The sequence below is a fragment of the Haliotis asinina genome, chromosome 7, assembly GCF_037392515.1.
Source record: "Haliotis asinina isolate JCU_RB_2024 chromosome 7, JCU_Hal_asi_v2, whole genome shotgun sequence".
Classification (NCBI taxonomy): Eukaryota; Metazoa; Mollusca; class Gastropoda; order Lepetellida; family Haliotidae; genus Haliotis; species Haliotis asinina.
The window spans coordinates 56450302-56468726 of NC_090286.1; the positions used below are offsets into that span (position 1 = coordinate 56450302).

The window sequence follows — 18425 nt, forward strand, 5'->3', positions numbered from 1 at the left end:
TTGGTCTCGATGTAGAACATGTTGACATTTCTACATTTCACGCATCAGTGACAAAACGATGTAATTCGCAAGTTTGATTTGAAGCATAACTCAAACAAGTGAAACAATTGCTTGCCTTTTGGGATGTTGGTGTCTTTTCTTAGGTCCACCTGGAATCATCAACATTTCATAGTGAATACGAAAATATATAATTTAGACTAAATCGTACTAAGGGCTGTTCTTTTGAAGAAAAAAAAATAATTTGGAAACAATTCGATCTCATTTATTAGAGATATGGATATATTACTGGCATGTCTAATGTCGGCATACTGTTAATTTAGTGATTCTTTATCTATACCATCCGGTGCCTGGACTCGCCATGATATTTGTTAATTGGCCATAACCTCAATTCAATCACCGAGTAGGTGGTAAATAGTGTGTTTCTGTGGCAGTGATGGAGACAGATCTGTGGATGAGGATGAGGATGAGGAGTATGACCTGCTGTGGACGTGCAAGCTGGAGAAGAGGAAGAAACTCTTTCCAGGGGGGCCGAAGCCTCTCCCAGATGTCATCACCGTAGTGAGCGAAACACTGCCCTTGCTCGAGAGAGGGGCGGATCATCATGACGAAGAGAGGCTTTCACGAGAGAAGACAGAGAAGGAGGACTTGAGAATGAGTTGGGTCACAGCCCTGTAGGACCAGCAGAGACAGACAAACACAAACAAAAAATCGAGGTCCAACAGTGTATTGCACCTGATGTTTATTTAACGCGAATCTAGGATCATTATAGATAAAGTAGGAATGACAGTAGAAAGTTCCTCACAGAAAGGATCCTTTAGTTTCATGGAGGTCTTTGTATATGGTCTTATGCAATGTAACTTGCTAATGATGCTACATGTTGAGATACTATGATTATATTGCACTGTTCACTTAATTAACATTGCATGAATTTATTGTGTACAGACGTAGGATGTATTATTTCCTTATAGTGTATATTTACCGTAGAACACTCTACCCGGGAAACGGCCATACTCACTTCCTACCCATACCCATGTTGTTTATGTCAGTTGTGTGCCACTACACATTCTACACAAATGAGTTGCTTGCTTGTATGATAAATGCTTCAATACGTGTCTCCTTAGTTCCAATATTAAACAGCTTCAATCAAAAGCAAAGACAATCAGAGCCACAGGGATAATCTGAGATTTCATGAGTGAAATGAAAAATAAGTCATTATTTTAACTTCAATTATTTTTCTAGATCTATTTTCCAAGAAATATTATGACCGTGACATCCCGAAAGAAAATGAGACTTATCGTCCTTGCATAACGTATGAAGTCACGAACGTTTAGGAATAGAGTTTATGTCTGCAATGTCCACTAAACTGCGTTTAAATGGAATATTATTATGAATTTACTTTTTCAAGGAACAATATTGTTTAAAATAAATAAATTACGTGACCTTTGTGGATTGTAATTGGTGAAAATAATACTCCAGTGTGCTGTATATATTGAGTGCCATGCTAGTTTGTTGTCATGAATGATGCTTGACCAAATATAATGGTTACAGGTGTGGGTAGATGATGTGATCAACGATGTTCATATTGTATAACTTCTTTACATAAAGAGTAAACAAAATGTAAATAACTAATTAAAAGTAAATCAATTCGTGTCTGATAAATTGATGAAATGGTGATTCAACTATGCATTTACCCACTTTGCAATGTTTCATAGTATATTACATTAGAATTTAAATTTTGTGTAACTTTCAACCCATGCTTGTCCTAAAAGGCGACTATGCTTGTGGTAAGAGGCGACTAATGGGATCAGGTGATCACTCGTTGACTTGGTTGACACAGGTCATCAGTTCCCAATTGTGCAGATCGATGCTCATGTTGTTGATCACTGGATTGTCTGCTCCAGACTCGATTATTTACAGATCGCCGCCATATAGCTGGAATATTGCTGAGTGCGGTGTTAAACAATAAACAAACAAACCAGACTTCAGAGTGCTTAAATGTGGGACAAGGGGAACCCTAGAAACGGCATAAAATTCAACTTACTCACTTGCATGTAAGTTGGACGAGGCAAGGTATAGAAGACAATTCACTCATGTGTGACACATGAAAACGTGATTGATAACATTCAAACACTTAAATTTCGCATTTAAAGTAAGTTAATCAAAACCGTTTTTGACCCGATGCCAAATAGAGGAATTCAGTATAAACGTCTCAATTGTAAATATCAAGACATCGTAAATTCAGCTCTGTTGTAATTATAACTTGATCCTAAAGTATCACTTGTTAATACACTCGTTTCATTTCCATTTCATGGTTTGTTTAAACTGACTATTTCAATACTGTGTAGCAGCTCACTGGTCATAACACGGCGAATTTCGGGTTAGTTTCCCGGTAAATGCACTTTGATGGAGTTTCGTTTCAAGGTTCAGTTTCACGGTCTGTGTTGCGGAAATGTCTACGGAAACAAAACTTTAACAAAACCTATAAACTGCGCGGGGCAACAGTTTAAAAGTCTGGTGTTTTTTCCTAATTTGCAGCCTTTATTTGATTAACAGCAGAGGAGTCACTCGTTAGGACAGTTTTAAATAACATAAGGCGTCAATTCAAATCAATAGCAAGCACATGGTTGACATACGTCATCGCATTCCATTTGTGTAGACCGATGCTCGTGCTGTTATATATGGGATTTGTCTGGTCCAGAATCGATTATTTACAGGCCGCACCATACAGCTAGAATATTGCTAAGTGTTACTACAACGAGCCAGCCAATCAACTGCCAGAAAGCAGTGCCCACGACTATTAGTGTGATGCTTATTTTTTGCCAATGTGTTTATATTTCCATCCACTGTGTGTTTTACGCATAATTACGAATTTACCAGTAGTTTGTGAATTGACCACAGCTGTAAACACTCCATAATTTTCTGTCGATATGCACGTTACACATGTACGTACAGTTCAAAATGAATGACTTTGTATATATCGTAAAGAATTGCTTTGTTAATCATGATTAGATGTAATGCAGAAAAATCTGTTTTACTAAATGATTACTGCAATAAACTTTACAAAAGTATAGTATTGTCTTTCAGTTATCATCCACAGAGACGCCGTTCGACCCCTAGTCGCGTCTTCCCAAAAATACGCAAAAAGATTTGATTCATGTGATTCCATGACTATGCATCCAGGGGCTGTTCGACTCGGAGTCACCGTGAGAGTTGAGTCCCCTAGTCGTATCGTAACCATCTGATCGGGGCATGGAATTTCAGAAATGGACTCTTTATGATCATGTGTGAGTGGTAAAAGTCTGATATCTGTATCAGGTCAAGCTTTTCTCCTTCAGTACGATGACCCACGATGCTAATAATATGAGTTATATTTAGGTTTACTTTTTTCCAAATTTTAGACTCTAGTACGTTTGTTAGGTCCCATCCGGGATCCTTTTCGCCAGCAAATATGTTCAGTCAGCCATATGTTCGCTGAGCCTCCATACCGTCCACCGCGATGCAGTATTTGAAATGCTGACCACTCACTTATATGACATGTTCAACATTCAGTCTGATGCATTCAACTTATTCCTGTACGGTGGTGATACTGTGACCGTTATTCATTTAGACAGCGAGATGCAAACATACCGATTAGATCAAGGCGAGGTTAATACGTTTATCGTTTATTCTAAAGTACTCCTTTCGCCTCCGGTTTCGGTGATTCTGTTTCTAGAATCAGCGTTTTTTAATAATTTCCTCATACTTAAACGACATGGCCTTTGACCTTGCACCTTGACCACATGTTTATCGGACGTAACGGCGTGACTGTATTACCAATGTTCACAGGAAAGAAACGACTGGCTTTCAGTTAAATATTTCCTCAATGCAAGCTGTATCGCCAGTCGCCGACATTCCACTCTGATTTTATGGGTCTGTCTACCATAGATTATACTTCATGAGCACTTTGCTGTAACTGCAATGTGGTTGGTAAACATTTGTCCTGGGTTCGGGCCGAGTACCTTCAAGCGGACTTTAAGAAAACACGAGTCAGGGAAGTCTGAATTCAATCAATGACCACGATAGCTATTGTAATATGTCCTCGCGGAATATTTTTTTTTTTTAAAAACAAAACAAAACAACTCTACTTGACATGAGCTAGATGACATAGTTGATATATTATCATGAAGATTGTTATTGTAAATTGACCCCTCATTAGAGAGGTTGACTTCACTAACAAAAGTACGATGTCTGAGCATTGCTAGACCTCTCGCCTTTATATTGGCCAACTTGTGCTAGTTGGAAGCAAGACCTTGTAACATGGTTCACTCTGAGTTCCATCCCATCCTGGCGCCCCTAATATCAACCATATGTGTGTCTGACATAGCGATAATCATGTACAGGTCGCCATGACGTCCCTTCTACGGAAACAACATCCATTCAGTGTTTACATGTTCAGTGTTTACATACTCAGTGTTTACATGTTCAGTGTTTACATGTTCAGTGTTTACATGTTCAGTGTTTACATGTTCAGTGTTTACATATTTAGTGTTTACATATTCATTGTTTCCAGATTATTACGAATGATAACCACAGAGTTCCACTAACCATTCAGGGTCATAATTGTTTTCGATTACTGTTTATGGTTGATTCCTCATTTAGTTCAGTCAATAACCCTGTGGATAAGAAGTACAAACTCATATTTGTTGATGAAATTTTCAAAGAATAAAATAATTCTGACGCCAATATGAACATCATTCATTCATTACTACAAGTCTCTTAACAAGTGTGAGTAACATTACGTAGGTAACATTTCATAAACACGCAATATCTGACCTATCCATGAAGTTATTCAAAATGTGAAAACATCAAGTGTCTTTATACTACACTTAATGAGTCGTACGTGTGGTTGTTGCAATGTGAAAACTTGGTTATTCGTATTGTATTGTTCATTTATTTGCTGAATGTGTCGAAGCCTTGATGACTCGAAGCTCCTTCGGCTTCACCATAAAACTGTTATTTGGACATCAACATAAATTAAACTGTAGTTACATTTTTTTTTTCGGTTCACTCTCACTCAGCCAGAGTCTAACCCCAAATGTCTTGTTACAAACACATTTCACTATGGCTGGGTGAGAGAAGCTAACCAGGTAATTAGTATTGGCCACAGGAGCGTGAGCCTTTGTTTATGGGCTATAGTCTGCATCTACAATGCGACATGATGTATGCAAGTATGTGTATGTTTGTTTGCAATATTAAAATTTGGTTTAAGCATATTTTATTGTTCAGAAACGTGATCGACAAACTGCTTATAATAATGCCTCTCCAGACAAAATAACATTTATGCGACTTGCATTTCATGACATGATTACAAACGTACATGATATCATAAATTACATTAAGCATACAATATACATGAATATAAACATCTATACAGCATAAGTACTTTTAGTTCTGCTAAGAGCCAGACGAAAACTTTGAACTGATTAAATCTTCTGGAAGTTGTAATAAGATTATGTACTGATTTGATACTATCGTGATTTATAGATCTGGGTAATTTGAGGTCATCATACAAAGCATCATTTATAATAACATATATCTATGTTTGAAATGAAATGAATCATTTCCTTTCACATCATAGTTGGGACATATAAAAAGATGTTCTCGGAGGCAGCAACCCAAGTACATAATGGGTTATCTTAATCTACAGGCATCAGTAGCTATAACAAATCAATGTATCTCACCTTGATGCAAATGTAGATAATGTCACCAATTGGACATTCTTCAAATCTTCAAAACAATATTTAAATAATACCATATCAGAGTACATGTATCTCACTTTAATACAAGTTCACGAATCTCACTAACTGAGCATTTTGTTGAAACAAACTATCTATCATCTGGTGTTATCAAAACACTAACCCCAGTGAACCAAATCCCACTCTGGCTAAGTGAAACACCAGTGTCGACAGAATCTGGCTAAGTGAGAGACCAGTGTCGACAGAATCTGGCTAAGGGAGAGACCAGTGTCGACAGAATCTGGCTAAGTGAGAGGACACCGTTCTTTTCGCTCTTAAACACTTCTTGTAGAAGTGACAATTCCTTTGGCAACACTGCTGTGCATGGGTACCCGAGATGGCTTCGCGAGAGTTAAGCTTCTACATCATCACTGGCAGCTGTGATCCTCAGGGAGGGGAAACAGACAATCGAATGTGCAGTGAAAATCGAGCAGTGGAAAATATAATTTGCTTTATTAGCAATTGAATGATATTCACTCAGAATTATCTACAATCCACAATAGCAGGAGGCGACAAGAAAGGGGTCGATGTAAATACAACGAAACCAAACCAGTTTATGACATTCCTTGGTGTTAACCACTCGATGTAATCAAAGGGAAGACATTCTGTCAACACAGAAAGTACATTATACTTTGTATGTGTCTCATTTGTGGCCTTAGTAGAAAACTAACGAATTGGTTGCGGTGAAATTCTGAATTCTGGGAAATGTTAAAGGGAGATGGACAAATCAATCAATAGTTTATGTAGTAACGAAAGTTGCGTCAAATGATCTTTGTACAACACACTGCTTTACTAGAAATAGTTTTTCTGTAGTGATGGCATGTCTGAATTTTCCAACATAACTCGCATCAATAACGTGTTTTTATCCAGTTCGATCAAATTTCTTGCTCATGATGCTCAGAAGGGCAAAAAAGATGAATATCTTCGGATGCTATTGTATTCTGGAATTAAGTTGTTTTCCTGTAAGAAATTTAGAAATCACCGGAAAATTGTTATCTTTGAGAAAAGATACTTTCTGTGTTCAAACCTTCCACAATCGCGAATAAGCATGAGACAATAACCTTATTTGTAAAGCGTTCACATTGCATGATTATCTATCCAAATTTTGAGATTACACAACCCATCTAGGTGAAATAAGACACACGTGCCCCGTGTCTGGAGGTCAGGGTCAATATCGTCAACATTCAGGGGTATGTGTGTCGATATGTGTGTCAACTTGACCCCAACGATGAAATACACTCTGCTCTTGTTACTGACTCACATTCCATTATCCTCCATTCTATGATGTGTGCATTATTCAGATATTAACACAATGGGCTTTCATACAGTTCCATGTGTCCTACACTAAAGTGCGTGTCTTTCATATGCTTCCTGGTTTCCTTGACGATATTCATGTGGTAATGGCTCAGTTAATGTCGCGCGAAGTTCTATCTATCCATCTATCTGTCTGTCTGTCTGTCTGTCTGTCTGTCTGTCTGTCTGTCTGCCTGCCTGCCTGTCTATCTGTCTATCCATCTATCTGTCTGCCTGTCAATATCTATCTGTGTTAATGTGTCTGTTGTGCTTAATTTTACTTTTATGAGATGGTATGCTTAAGAAGAATATATTTAACAAAAACTAAATACGACATTCTGCGTAAGGCGGAAACATTTAAAATAGTTGTATTTCATTTTCCCGTTTACATGAAACTCCCTTTCGCTAATGTGATAAGAGCAAAGTACAGGTCAATGAGACGGAAAATCCAAATTCATGCACAGCTTTATTAAAATATAGACAACATCAGGTCATGCAGTTATGCGCCTGCGCAAAGATGACATTATCACGACTCTCCAAAGTCACAGTCCCCTATGAGCTTACATGACAGTTGCAGATATAACTACATGTGAACGTGAAATGTTTTAACTATATCGTGGACCATAAAATCATAATGTCCAGATGCACATAACATAAGGACATATTTACTTATTTCTCCAAAGTTATAAATTATTGATACTTTTTGCGTACTCACATATGTATAGAAGCTGATTTAATTTGATGGATCTAGAATTAACACATTATTTCTAAGGATTCAAATTACGCCAATGGTTTAACTGCCTCCAAAGTCTTTCAGTATTAGAGAGGTATTTGCCTATATGGATGACTACCTTGAAAAGAGATCGCCATGACTGATTTACAATGAGGTAATGCATATTAAGAACAGCGATTCTAATGACTTGAGAAAAGATTAAAAACTAAGAATGAGCAAACAAAACGTCATTACCGTAACTATACAAGAAAAAATGGATTTATATTCAAAGCATACATTAATATGTGCGGAGAGCTAGGCGCGAGTATATACTTCAGCATAGAATATAGAAGAGCATAATCTATAGAGGGGCGACAAACGTGATGACTTTGTGAATAGAGAAGATATGCATAACATTATTTATGTATACACAAGTTGGGAAATGTCAACAAATTAATTTTATACAAGAGAGATAATTGGCGGTTAGAGTGAGTGAGTAGTATGGTTTTACGCCGCTTTTAGCAATATTCCATCAGTATCATGGCGGGGGACACTGGAAATGGGCATCACACATTTTATCCATGTAGGGAATCAAACCTTCGGCTTGAAGAGCGAACACTTTAACCATTAGGCTACCCCACCGCTCCAATGGTGGTTAGAACGCTCACTCCAAACACTTTCAGTAAAATGTCCGATTCTAAAATGACGCAAAGGTTAGTTTAGACGATGCATTCTACTTCAAGACAGAGCCCGAATCATGTAGACAATGCAGCTAGGGCGTGTCAGACTAGACGCATCCTTTTACAGGTGCGTGGATGATATGTGGTTACGAACGGCCAAATTTCGAACCAGGTGGATGACTAATGACAGCTGCTCTCACACCGCCTCTTGACGACCATAGGCATTCGCTGGTCTGTTTGCCACCGGCCTCATCAACACACCGTTACAGCTGTGAAAATGAAATACATGATTGAAGACATAACCTCTTGACAAAAAGTATTTTGTACAAATGAAGATGTTGTGTCCTTAAATATTTATTATGGTTATGATTTCCATTCCTTGGCAAATTCTTCGTTAATTTCAGAAGTGAAACTAAGGAATATGACTGGGATTCAAAGAAAAAAACTTCTGAAATTCTGTTATGGGTATCTTTCTTGCATGGGAACAAACTACGCTTGGATCACAGAATAGCTTGTCTCGAACTTTAACCAACTCATCACAGCACTCACATAGAGTACATCTCGCCATGTGGTATACATAATATAACGATGCTTACACAGGTTGATGAGGGACGTTCTCCCAGCATCGCTGGCACTGGAGCCACACAGGTCTACAGTTGTCAGGCAGTATCCCCCGGGTCTTCAGGGCCTCGATCAGAGCACGGTACAGTAGAATGTACTGTTCCTGTAATCAAACATTGAAATATGTTAAGGTCTCTGAATGCCTCTTTTCTCAAATCATTGGCATGTGATAACATTAAACAATAGACGGTTATTTGTTGTTCAGTATAATTAAGACCTCATTGTTCACATGCTAACATGGCTGTAACATTTACATACCACTGTGTTCACCATATTCATTCGTTGCAGTCGAAATCCTTGGACACAGGCGAACACACAGGCCTGGCCTTCATACCTCGACTGCTCTATCAAATGTCCTAGGGCTAGGAACGTCCCCGTTCGTCCAACCCCAGCACTGCATTAAAACGGGGAAGAATAATTACAGAACAGTTATCGTATTATCGCGATTCCAATAAAAGTGACAAAACCAGTTTTATGATAGTCCAGCGTATTGGTCTTGCGGTAAAAGTATCTTGTGTTCCATGTATTAATAGATGATTCCGGGTGTTTAAAATAGTAAAATGTCACTGGGTAATGTCTGAAACTTGAAGTAACAGAGAACACAGCTCGTGTCTGTAGGGATGCGCACTAGTCACCAATATTTTCTTCTGTGATTGGCATTCTAGAGGTTGGGAATGACAACCGCATTAGAATCTTTGTCGAAACGTCTCTTATACAGAATAAAGAAGTTGTATATCCATAAAATTAATCCTCATCCTTCACTTGTATTTTCGATTCATAATAACACATTGCTGCTATCTATGAAAAGCTTGTTTGTATTCCGAAACGTTGTGTTCCTCACTGTAAAGAAGACGTAAAAAAACCCTCTTCCTTCTGCTTTTTTTTTTGTTATCAAAAGCAGTATGTTGATGTGTGTGTACAAAAAATACATTCGTCTGATGTGCAATATTTAAGTTCAGCAATATATATAGTGTGGCGTGCCGAAATGTCTATATGTAATATTCCAACTTGGTATACCTGCAGTGTACAACTGTGGGACCTTCTTCATCTGCATCTGTGTTCTTAACCACCTTATAGAAGTCAATAAGTGACGTCACTTCATCCGGGACGCAATGCGCCGGCCACGATGTATAGTGCAGGTGGTGTATCTTCCTTGTTTGAGAGTTGGCCTGTTATACATATTTATATAGATTAAGATAGTGTTGTGAAAAAAATCTTACTTTCGTAATGTATAAAGCGACCGGCCAAAAACGAATAAGCAAATAGTAAATATTGATTACTTTCCAAACGGCGAACTGTCTAGTCGTATAATGTTCAAACACCCTCTCTTCAATACACTGGACAGAAACATCCCCGTACGTCTTGCAGTCGATACTACAGCATGGCCAGTACTTGTCACACTTCACCTGCAAGGTTACAACAGGGGTAAACAGTAAAACCTGACCGCCTGTATAGCTTCAATACTGAATCCATGCTTTGTAGACATTTATATCTTGGAATGCAAACGTACTGGAGACTTAACACAGAAGTCTTGACTCTTGTATCCGGACATATTTATTTGCATCCAGAGTATATACCAGGTCGGTAGCTGGATGTTTGGGAGTTCAATGGATCTAGAAGGTCTCACGGTCATGTTAGGATTAACGATGAAGAATAACATCACTGTCGGAATATTACTGTTGACAGTAACCTTTATCCGTTTACTCACTTAAATTGCAACGCGTTTTTAGGAGTAGGAATTTTAATACATCGTAGTTTGGAAGATTTCACTTGAAACCTTTAGCGCCACTATCATACTTACAAATCCTGCTTCTACAAGCCTTGTCAGCATGACGATCTTGGTGGCTTCTACCTGCCAAACCATTCTCCAGAAGTCCAGCATTAAGTGGCTCTGTGGACCTGTCATCAACATTAATCTAAACAGTTATACCTGAAACAAGTGATGTTGGACGACATTCACGACATTTTGTAGGTATGATGTTAATGGATTTGGCAAAACATCCCAGTGATTTCTGCTTCTTGTTTTAGATAAGGCTGTTAATAGAAACTGATATGACCTTCTACTTGCCAGCATATTTGCAGGAACTGAACAGTAAACATGCATGTAAATACCTTGGGTTGCAATGTACTCTGACTGATTCCTGTAACCCTGAAAAAGGGTAAAGAAAAGTTAACACAACACATAAATACCTTTAGTTAACTTAGATACCAAGGCTTCTCGATACTGGGCTTCCATTGGATTATACCAACACTAAATGAACTTACGTCAATGTAGGAGGCGTTGATGTAGTCGCTTTGATCCTCCTTCTCTACTGTCAGACAGACGCGAGTTGTGTCAACTGAAACACCACATATGATAAATACATTTCCTTTCAGTGACCAATCTATAGGAGGACCTTTGATGAAGAATGCTTAAATATTGTAATAGTTCAGGGTAAAACTTACACTATCATATTTCATACTTATTCAAATCTAAGGCACAGAAAAAAATATGCAAACGGTGTAACGCCGACTGTAACGTTGAGATTGGTTGTGGAGGAGTGGTTTACTTACATGGCAGAATGTCTTGGTATCTGTTCTTGCTCATGTTTTCTGTCAGACGTCCACAGTGGGAAGCTTTGTTGCTAGATGCTGGTAGATTCTAAAACGTATCAAATAATATTGTCAAAATCACACGGAAAGATGGATGTGTAAAGAATACTGAAGCTGCATTTACAAAAATGGTTGATGAGGAATAAATCAGAACATACCCTAAATTCCTGAACCATCTGTTCAACTGAACTGTCTTCCTGAAGTTCAGGGCACATCTTAATGTGGGGAAGGTTTAACACTGCTGACGAACAAATGCATGTATTAATACAACACATATAATTGTTTCCCATATAAAGGGCAACTGACAATATTTCACTAATGATGCTAAAGTTTATGTCTAATTTGAATCAATTCAGAATTCTCAGAGTCTGAAGCTAAGTGACAGGCTCATCGCATGTAAAATAGTACTTCATTGTGTAAAATGACACATGTGTTACTTCTTGCTGTTAATAATAAGTATGTGTGAGCACGCTTTGAGTCTGACGACATGTTAAGCGTATTTTCCTCTTACCAGCACCGGTATGTTCGTAGAGTGGGTTAACGGTGGATAGATCGGACGCCTCACTGATGTCATCAAGGCTTACTGTTGGGTTAGCGTTCTGTGATATAGGGAGACGCCGAGTTGCTTCGCGTGTCAATTTGAGTTTTAATCTATAATAAAAACAAAAAAGGGGAAAATATACATGATTCACACCACTCATTCGACACCAAAAGCATAGAACTCTTGTTAAATCAGTTTATCTTTAGTGTTTGAAATAGTAATAATTTGCCATTGTCTGTGTAATGAAATGGGCTTAACACAGTAAACCCATATGGGGAATCGAACCCGGATCTTTGACGTGACGAGCAAACGCTTTAAGTGCTAGTTTTAGCCTACTTCACCGCCCCGTGAAATTTCACGAATCAAAGGCTGAATATTCACCTTCTCAGTGTGACGCACGCAGCGACTGCCAGGCAGATTATCACAGCTAGTGTCGTCAGTACCCCGACGCTTAACATGTCTGCAAAGTAGTCATATGGCTTTTAACACGTTTGGTTTCACGGTCCCTGTTGAATATCGTTGTCTGTTTCAGGAGGCAGATCAATAGAGATTGCATATCGAAAATTAAAAATGATTAAACTACATGTAAGTTCCATCTATAGTACAAATGTACTTGTAATTTTATTAACAGTTTCGAATCGACACATAGGAAGACTGCTAATGTTCTATTTTGGAAATGTAACATTCAGGCATATGCTTAATTATGTCTATTTGATTAAACAGCGACAGCTTTAGGTAAATATATGTTAAACAACAGCTATAAAGAAACGTTTACGGGGTTTCAATAGGATTTTGAGGTGAGGGGCTCCTTTCATGAAGCTGACCTATATCCCATTCTTTAATATTGCACTAAGGTTACCTTTGTGACTTACCTCTCTTGTGCAGTGCTTTGAGATATCCAATTCACCTTCCATCCGACAGTTACTAAGGTGTAGTCGAATGAAAATTAATTCGTGCCCAAATTGTACTTGACCATGAGACACCTTACATGTCATAACTCCGCTAACTAGGTTTCTACAATATTCGTTGACAAATCATTTCCGATCAAGCGTACGTGTTGAGTGGATCATGAAACATGGGCACCGAAATCATATTGTTAACCGTATTTACAAACCCAGTCTGATGTCTCACATTCTGTTTTAGACTTGAACAGTACACAGCGACATGCAATTGTACTCACGCATACGTAATGAAGTGGTGTTTCATGACACATATAAGTGATGTGAGGAAGATTAATAGAGATTACCACCAGTGTGTCTGATCATGGTGTCACTTGTGGTTTTCTGCGGCTAGTATATATATTAACAACAATGCGGTTTTAGTTGAGCAGTATAAGAAATGAACTGACACACAAAAGTAGTCATTCTTTCATAAACGAGTCTGTAATCTCAACTGGTGGTTACTCCTGTTACTCCAATTTGTAAGGAACGTGTACATGTATAGTGATCACAGATGTGAGACGAAAAAAAACAATTTTGTTCGTGATTTGTTTGATTACCATGTTGTTTTTAGTTAATCCCTTTTAATGTGTATATGCCCGTCCTGTGCTGTAGTACTTTACTCTTGTTTGACAACGGTTTTAGAAACTGTTCCGAAACGGCATCAGATATAATAAAGAAGTCGTTGTCTTATTTTCCTAATTTTGTTCGTAAAAACCGTCTTTGAAAAACATACAACACAATTTGTTGACTGTGCTATAACACTGTAGAATTAAATGTCGGGAGTTGTGTTCAACACGACTTTGATCAAGCACAATTGTTAAATTCTACTCAGTAATTGTGCATCTCATAAACACTGATGTTAAAGCATAAGCGTATGTATCAAAAATAAACATAACAATAGGTACTTACCATGTGATATACACTCCCCAGTTTCGTTATCACATCCACCTCTACAGTTGGGTGGACAGGTAACATCACACTTGTCCCCTGTGTAACCCGGCTCACAGCTGCCACACTCACCTGTGACCCTATTACATCCACCTGTACAGTTGGAGGGACAAGAAGTGTTACAGTGTGGACCATAATACTGGGGACTCTGACACGGTCCTGTACAGGCATCACCATAACGTTCACAATGTGTACAGGCTCCAGGACAGGGTACTGCACAGTTATCTCCCTTCCTACCGACCACACATCCCTCTGTACACACAACACGGGTGTTGTTCAACTGACAGCAAGAACTGAGACAGGTGTCTGGACAGTCATGTTGACACTGTTTACCATAGAACCTTGAGTCCAGACACTGAAGACACTCTCCAGATGGCGTCACATTGACACAATGAGGTCGACACACACCGTTAACACAGTTGTTACCGTGGCTGCCTGCTGAAGCTGTGAAAGATATGAACGCTAAATCTGAGCGAATGAATTACATGTCAAATTATGATATTGAATATCGGAACACACTTGATTACTTAGAACTGTTCTCAGTATAAATAATATTACATTCACAATAACCATAGTTGGTTAAATGCATTTCAATTAAAAAATAATGGAAGGGAAAAATCACTTCTTTATGATCAGGATTGTCATAGGGATTTGTTAAAACTGAAAGTACACAAATAGCTATAGTTATTTTTCAAAATGTTTTTCAGATAATTCCTACAGTAGTAAAACGCCGTGTTAGTTCAAAGTAAAGACAACTACAATGCTATCATATAGGATTGATACACAATCTTACCATTTATTATGAGGCATGACAGAAAGAAGAGTCGTTTAATCCAACATGTCGCCATGGTTAGAGTGCCAGTGGTAGTTCTGTAATCACCTCAATTGTATTCCATATCTGCCACATAAAAAGTGAAACAAACTCAGCAAAAATACATGCACACTTACGAATTATCTGACAAAAGAGGTAAATTCATATACACGATTTGATATGGATATTGATGGACACGATTGAGGCTACGTTTGATAGCAAACTTTCCTTGAGCTATTCCTTAATTATTAACCAGGTTTCATCGCAAGTCAGGTATAGCACTGCTGGTGTACATCTTGGAATAGATGAAGAAATATTTTTATTTTCACGTGTCCCCTTGCTCGTTTGCATAAGTATATTTGCAGCTTGAACAGTAATGATATGCTTTACAACCTTGAGATGTTCTTGAAAGTATTTCAGAGACCGGCGAGCGTTAAGGCGGAACCATTCCCAACACTTATTCTATTGTATGATTTATACAACATTCGGTATGAAATAATTTTGTTTAAAGGAATTGCATTTGTTAACTTTTGTGAAAGACAGAATTTTAGGTTTCTCCAAACACAATAAATACGTTATCATGTCACCTGGAGTTTGGTCAATAACATGATTGTCTGGTTTTTTCAAGGTAGACGTTTTAGTTAACTGTATAATAGTGTGATTGACAGATGTTATCGTTTAGGCAAGGTGTCGTTACGAGAAAATTGGGTGGATACTTTCATAACTATTCTCATTTTAAAAGACACGATTTGCGATTCATTCGTTTTGAACGCATGTAGTAAATCTTTCTGCTCGCAAAGGTGGAGTTTTTTCATAAAATCACACTAGAATAAATCCTTGTGTCATTGATAATTACCCCTATTGCATTGCCCCTCTTCACTGCCTCATGCGAGCTGTTTCACAGAAAAAAGATGACTGCTGGTTAAGGAAATGTTTCCGCTTTCGTCTAAATACTTACACGAGGTGAGCCAAGTATAATGTTCACATGTACATACCTACATTATATACATGATTCCTGGGTATTCAGATCACTCTACGTGTACAATGTAACAAGTATTAACGTATGAATTAATCATCAACGTGGCAATGTACTTTATGTGTTGATCGACTCGTATATTAAGCACGTCTTGTGCTAGTCACAGATAATTCGGTGAACATGATCATATTTGCAGTTCACCCAGTACTGTGATGTCTAAAATACATATGGCGTGGAAGTGTTAGCTTAAGTAGTATCTTAAGTATGTATCTTAATATCTAGAAACAAACAAACAAAAAAAACCCAACAAAACAAACAAAAAAAAACAAGAAAAATACTTCTCGTCAACTGTAAAGCATGGCGTAACGAATGACATTCAGAAAAAAAATTGATAATACTGATATTCTGTTTTATAAAACAACGCTTCGATCCAGTTAGAGAAATGGAACCTACTTACCACAAGCAGTCTTCTTTACACGTCGAAGTAAGTCATAACAATCGATTACCATATACCTTGCTGAACGGTATCGTCAGGAGTGTCATTAAAAACCTCGATGGACAATGAGGAGCGCAGTACCTCGTGAACTATTAGAAATACTTACAGAATTAGGCTACAGTGTACTATCCAGTAAAGTTTCAGTGTCCTGTTGACTTATCTGACGTCACATAAACTTGCCACAAGTCCCCTCATCCTACATATCCAGTGTTCAACTATTTAATGAGATTCAGTCGACAGTATAATGAAACTGGGACTCTTCTCTAAACTGTTATAGCAAGACTTGAATCAGTATAAAACATTAAGGACACAAATCCATATATAATCATGGGTGCAAACATGAGTCGAATACATGTGCACTTTTATTTATGACAGACTCATGCAGGTGCAGAGGTTCGTATAAGCGTTTGTGGGAAGCCAGCATCATAATATCGTGAATTATTGTTGTCGATTTGGGAAGAACTACATCTACAATTCAGGGGAATCATGACAGTAGGACAGAAATCATGTTTATTCGAAATATTTCCTGTTTCTGATTTTGAAACCAAATGCAATAATTAAAAGGGAAATAGAAATTGTCATTATGGAATGTACAAAATATTAACAATGATTTTGTTTCCATAAACGTTGAAATGTGACAGTCAATGTGTTTGGTCTAAATTGATATTACATGGGACCGGAACCATGTTGGCATTCACAGGTGCGGCAACGTATGTATGTCTACTATCCCGTTTACTCGAGTAGTCGAGTAGTGGTTCTACCCGTACCGTAGTCCTGAATGTGCTGTCCTCAACTCTATCCAATGAGCACACGAAACAGTACAAATAACCTTTTTATCAGCTGACAATATCAACATTCTGCTAGTAGGTGACCGCGAGTAATTCATAGGACTATGAACACGAGTTTATTCACTTCACAACTGTGAATCTGAAAAACTTTGGATTATCAAAATTGTAAAAATGCAATATTAACATCCGCGGTAAATACTCTTAAGTTATAATTGAATTCTCTCTCTCACTGGATCAAGCAACATCAGCGATTGTGGTTATCGTTTGTGATGGTGGTTAAAGGGAGGTAACTAGAGCGCTCAACCAACAATGGCCCACTGCCTCCTGCTTGTGTATCACAGCGTAATAATTTACAGTTCGGCTGAAGCAAACATTTCGTAGCATGTTGCAGATATTATGTACTTTTCGTGCACAAACCATATACCTATTGCTTGTAACTCTTCTAAAGCAACTATCTCGGAAATGTAATCCCAGTGAAACACATGGAGGGGCGGAGAAAAGTTGCCAATACAGTAGTTCTATATATGGGATATTGTAAGGTATACACCATAAGTTTGTTTTCCCCATGAATTCCAAAACGGACCCCCTTATTCCAAAAAGGACATGCAATGACAGAGTATTTGAAAGTATAATGTTAAGTTATCCATGCATATGATTCTTACAGACTCACAAGCGCAGTTAATTCACTTAACTTCAATATGAGCTAGAAACTAAAAACTCAAATTGTTAATTGTCAGTTATAGTATTAAAAGGAAGGGGAAGACACAAAGTGAAAAGTGCGGGGTACTGGGTAACAAGTACACACACACAGGCACACACACACGCACGCACGCACGCACTCACTCACATAATCTCAAAAATATGTTCGGGATATGTTTAGTTCAAACCATAATGGATTGATAATGCTGACAACAATATTGTGGTCTGTGAAAATTCATACAAAATATTTTATTTTCTCTTCAGTAAATGTCATCAATTTCAACTCACTAAATGAGTTTAAAATTACTTTTCAACCTGCCCGTGGGGTGGAAGTGTGTCTCTGACATCACAGTGCAGTACTGAACATACTGTAGTGTAGAATGCCATGTACTCAACCTGTCAAGTTTCTAATGTGGTTTATCGTTTTCATTTCCTTATGATAAGATCTTGCAGCCGGTGGCAACTACAACGACAGCGCGACCTTCTTTCCGCCTCTGCAAACGAGTAATGGAGCACTGGATGAATGGAAACTATTCAAACTTTGCCCCGTGGA

At 38.0% G+C, this 18425-nt stretch overlaps 2 protein-coding genes across 7 annotated transcripts in view; one reads left to right on the forward strand and one right to left on the reverse strand.

Moving 5' to 3' along the window:
- Window positions 1-3068, forward strand: part of LOC137290270 (receptor-type tyrosine-protein phosphatase kappa-like) — a 32891-nt gene extending 29823 nt beyond the window's left edge. For all 3 annotated transcript variants that reach the window (XM_067821060.1, XM_067821062.1, XM_067821061.1), the window contains exon 15: window positions 432-3068. In XM_067821060.1, the coding sequence (XP_067677161.1) occupies window positions 432-675 (244 nt within the window). In that variant the 3' untranslated portion in view covers window positions 676-3068. The remainder of the gene's footprint in view (window positions 1-431) is intronic.
- Window positions 3069-5237: 2169 nt separating this feature from the next.
- LOC137290289 (receptor-type tyrosine-protein phosphatase T-like) lies at window positions 5238-16535 on the reverse strand. 4 transcript variants are annotated; one of them, XM_067821093.1, is made up of 16 exons: window positions 16492-16535; window positions 15770-15806; window positions 14896-15000; window positions 14064-14546; window positions 12595-12673; window positions 12184-12323; window positions 11831-11913; window positions 11634-11721; window positions 11346-11419; window positions 11193-11229; window positions 10882-10979; window positions 10361-10486; window positions 10098-10249; window positions 9339-9474; window positions 9056-9183; window positions 5238-8728 (listed from the first exon to the last, which is right to left on the reverse strand). In XM_067821093.1, the coding sequence occupies exons 3-16, from the start codon at window positions 14948-14950 to the stop codon at window positions 8656-8658; spliced, it is 1752 nt and encodes a 583-aa protein (XP_067677194.1). In that variant the 5' UTR covers window positions 14951-15000; window positions 15770-15806; window positions 16492-16535; the 3' UTR covers window positions 5238-8655. The 4 variants fall into 4 exon arrangements, with proteins under 4 accessions (XP_067677194.1, XP_067677193.1, XP_067677195.1 ...); XM_067821092.1 differs by lacking the exon at window positions 15770-15806 and having other exon boundaries at window positions 16347-16519; XM_067821094.1 differs by lacking the exon at window positions 15770-15806 and having other exon boundaries at window positions 11831-11910; window positions 16347-16502.
- Window positions 16536-18425: the final 1890 nt, after the last annotated feature.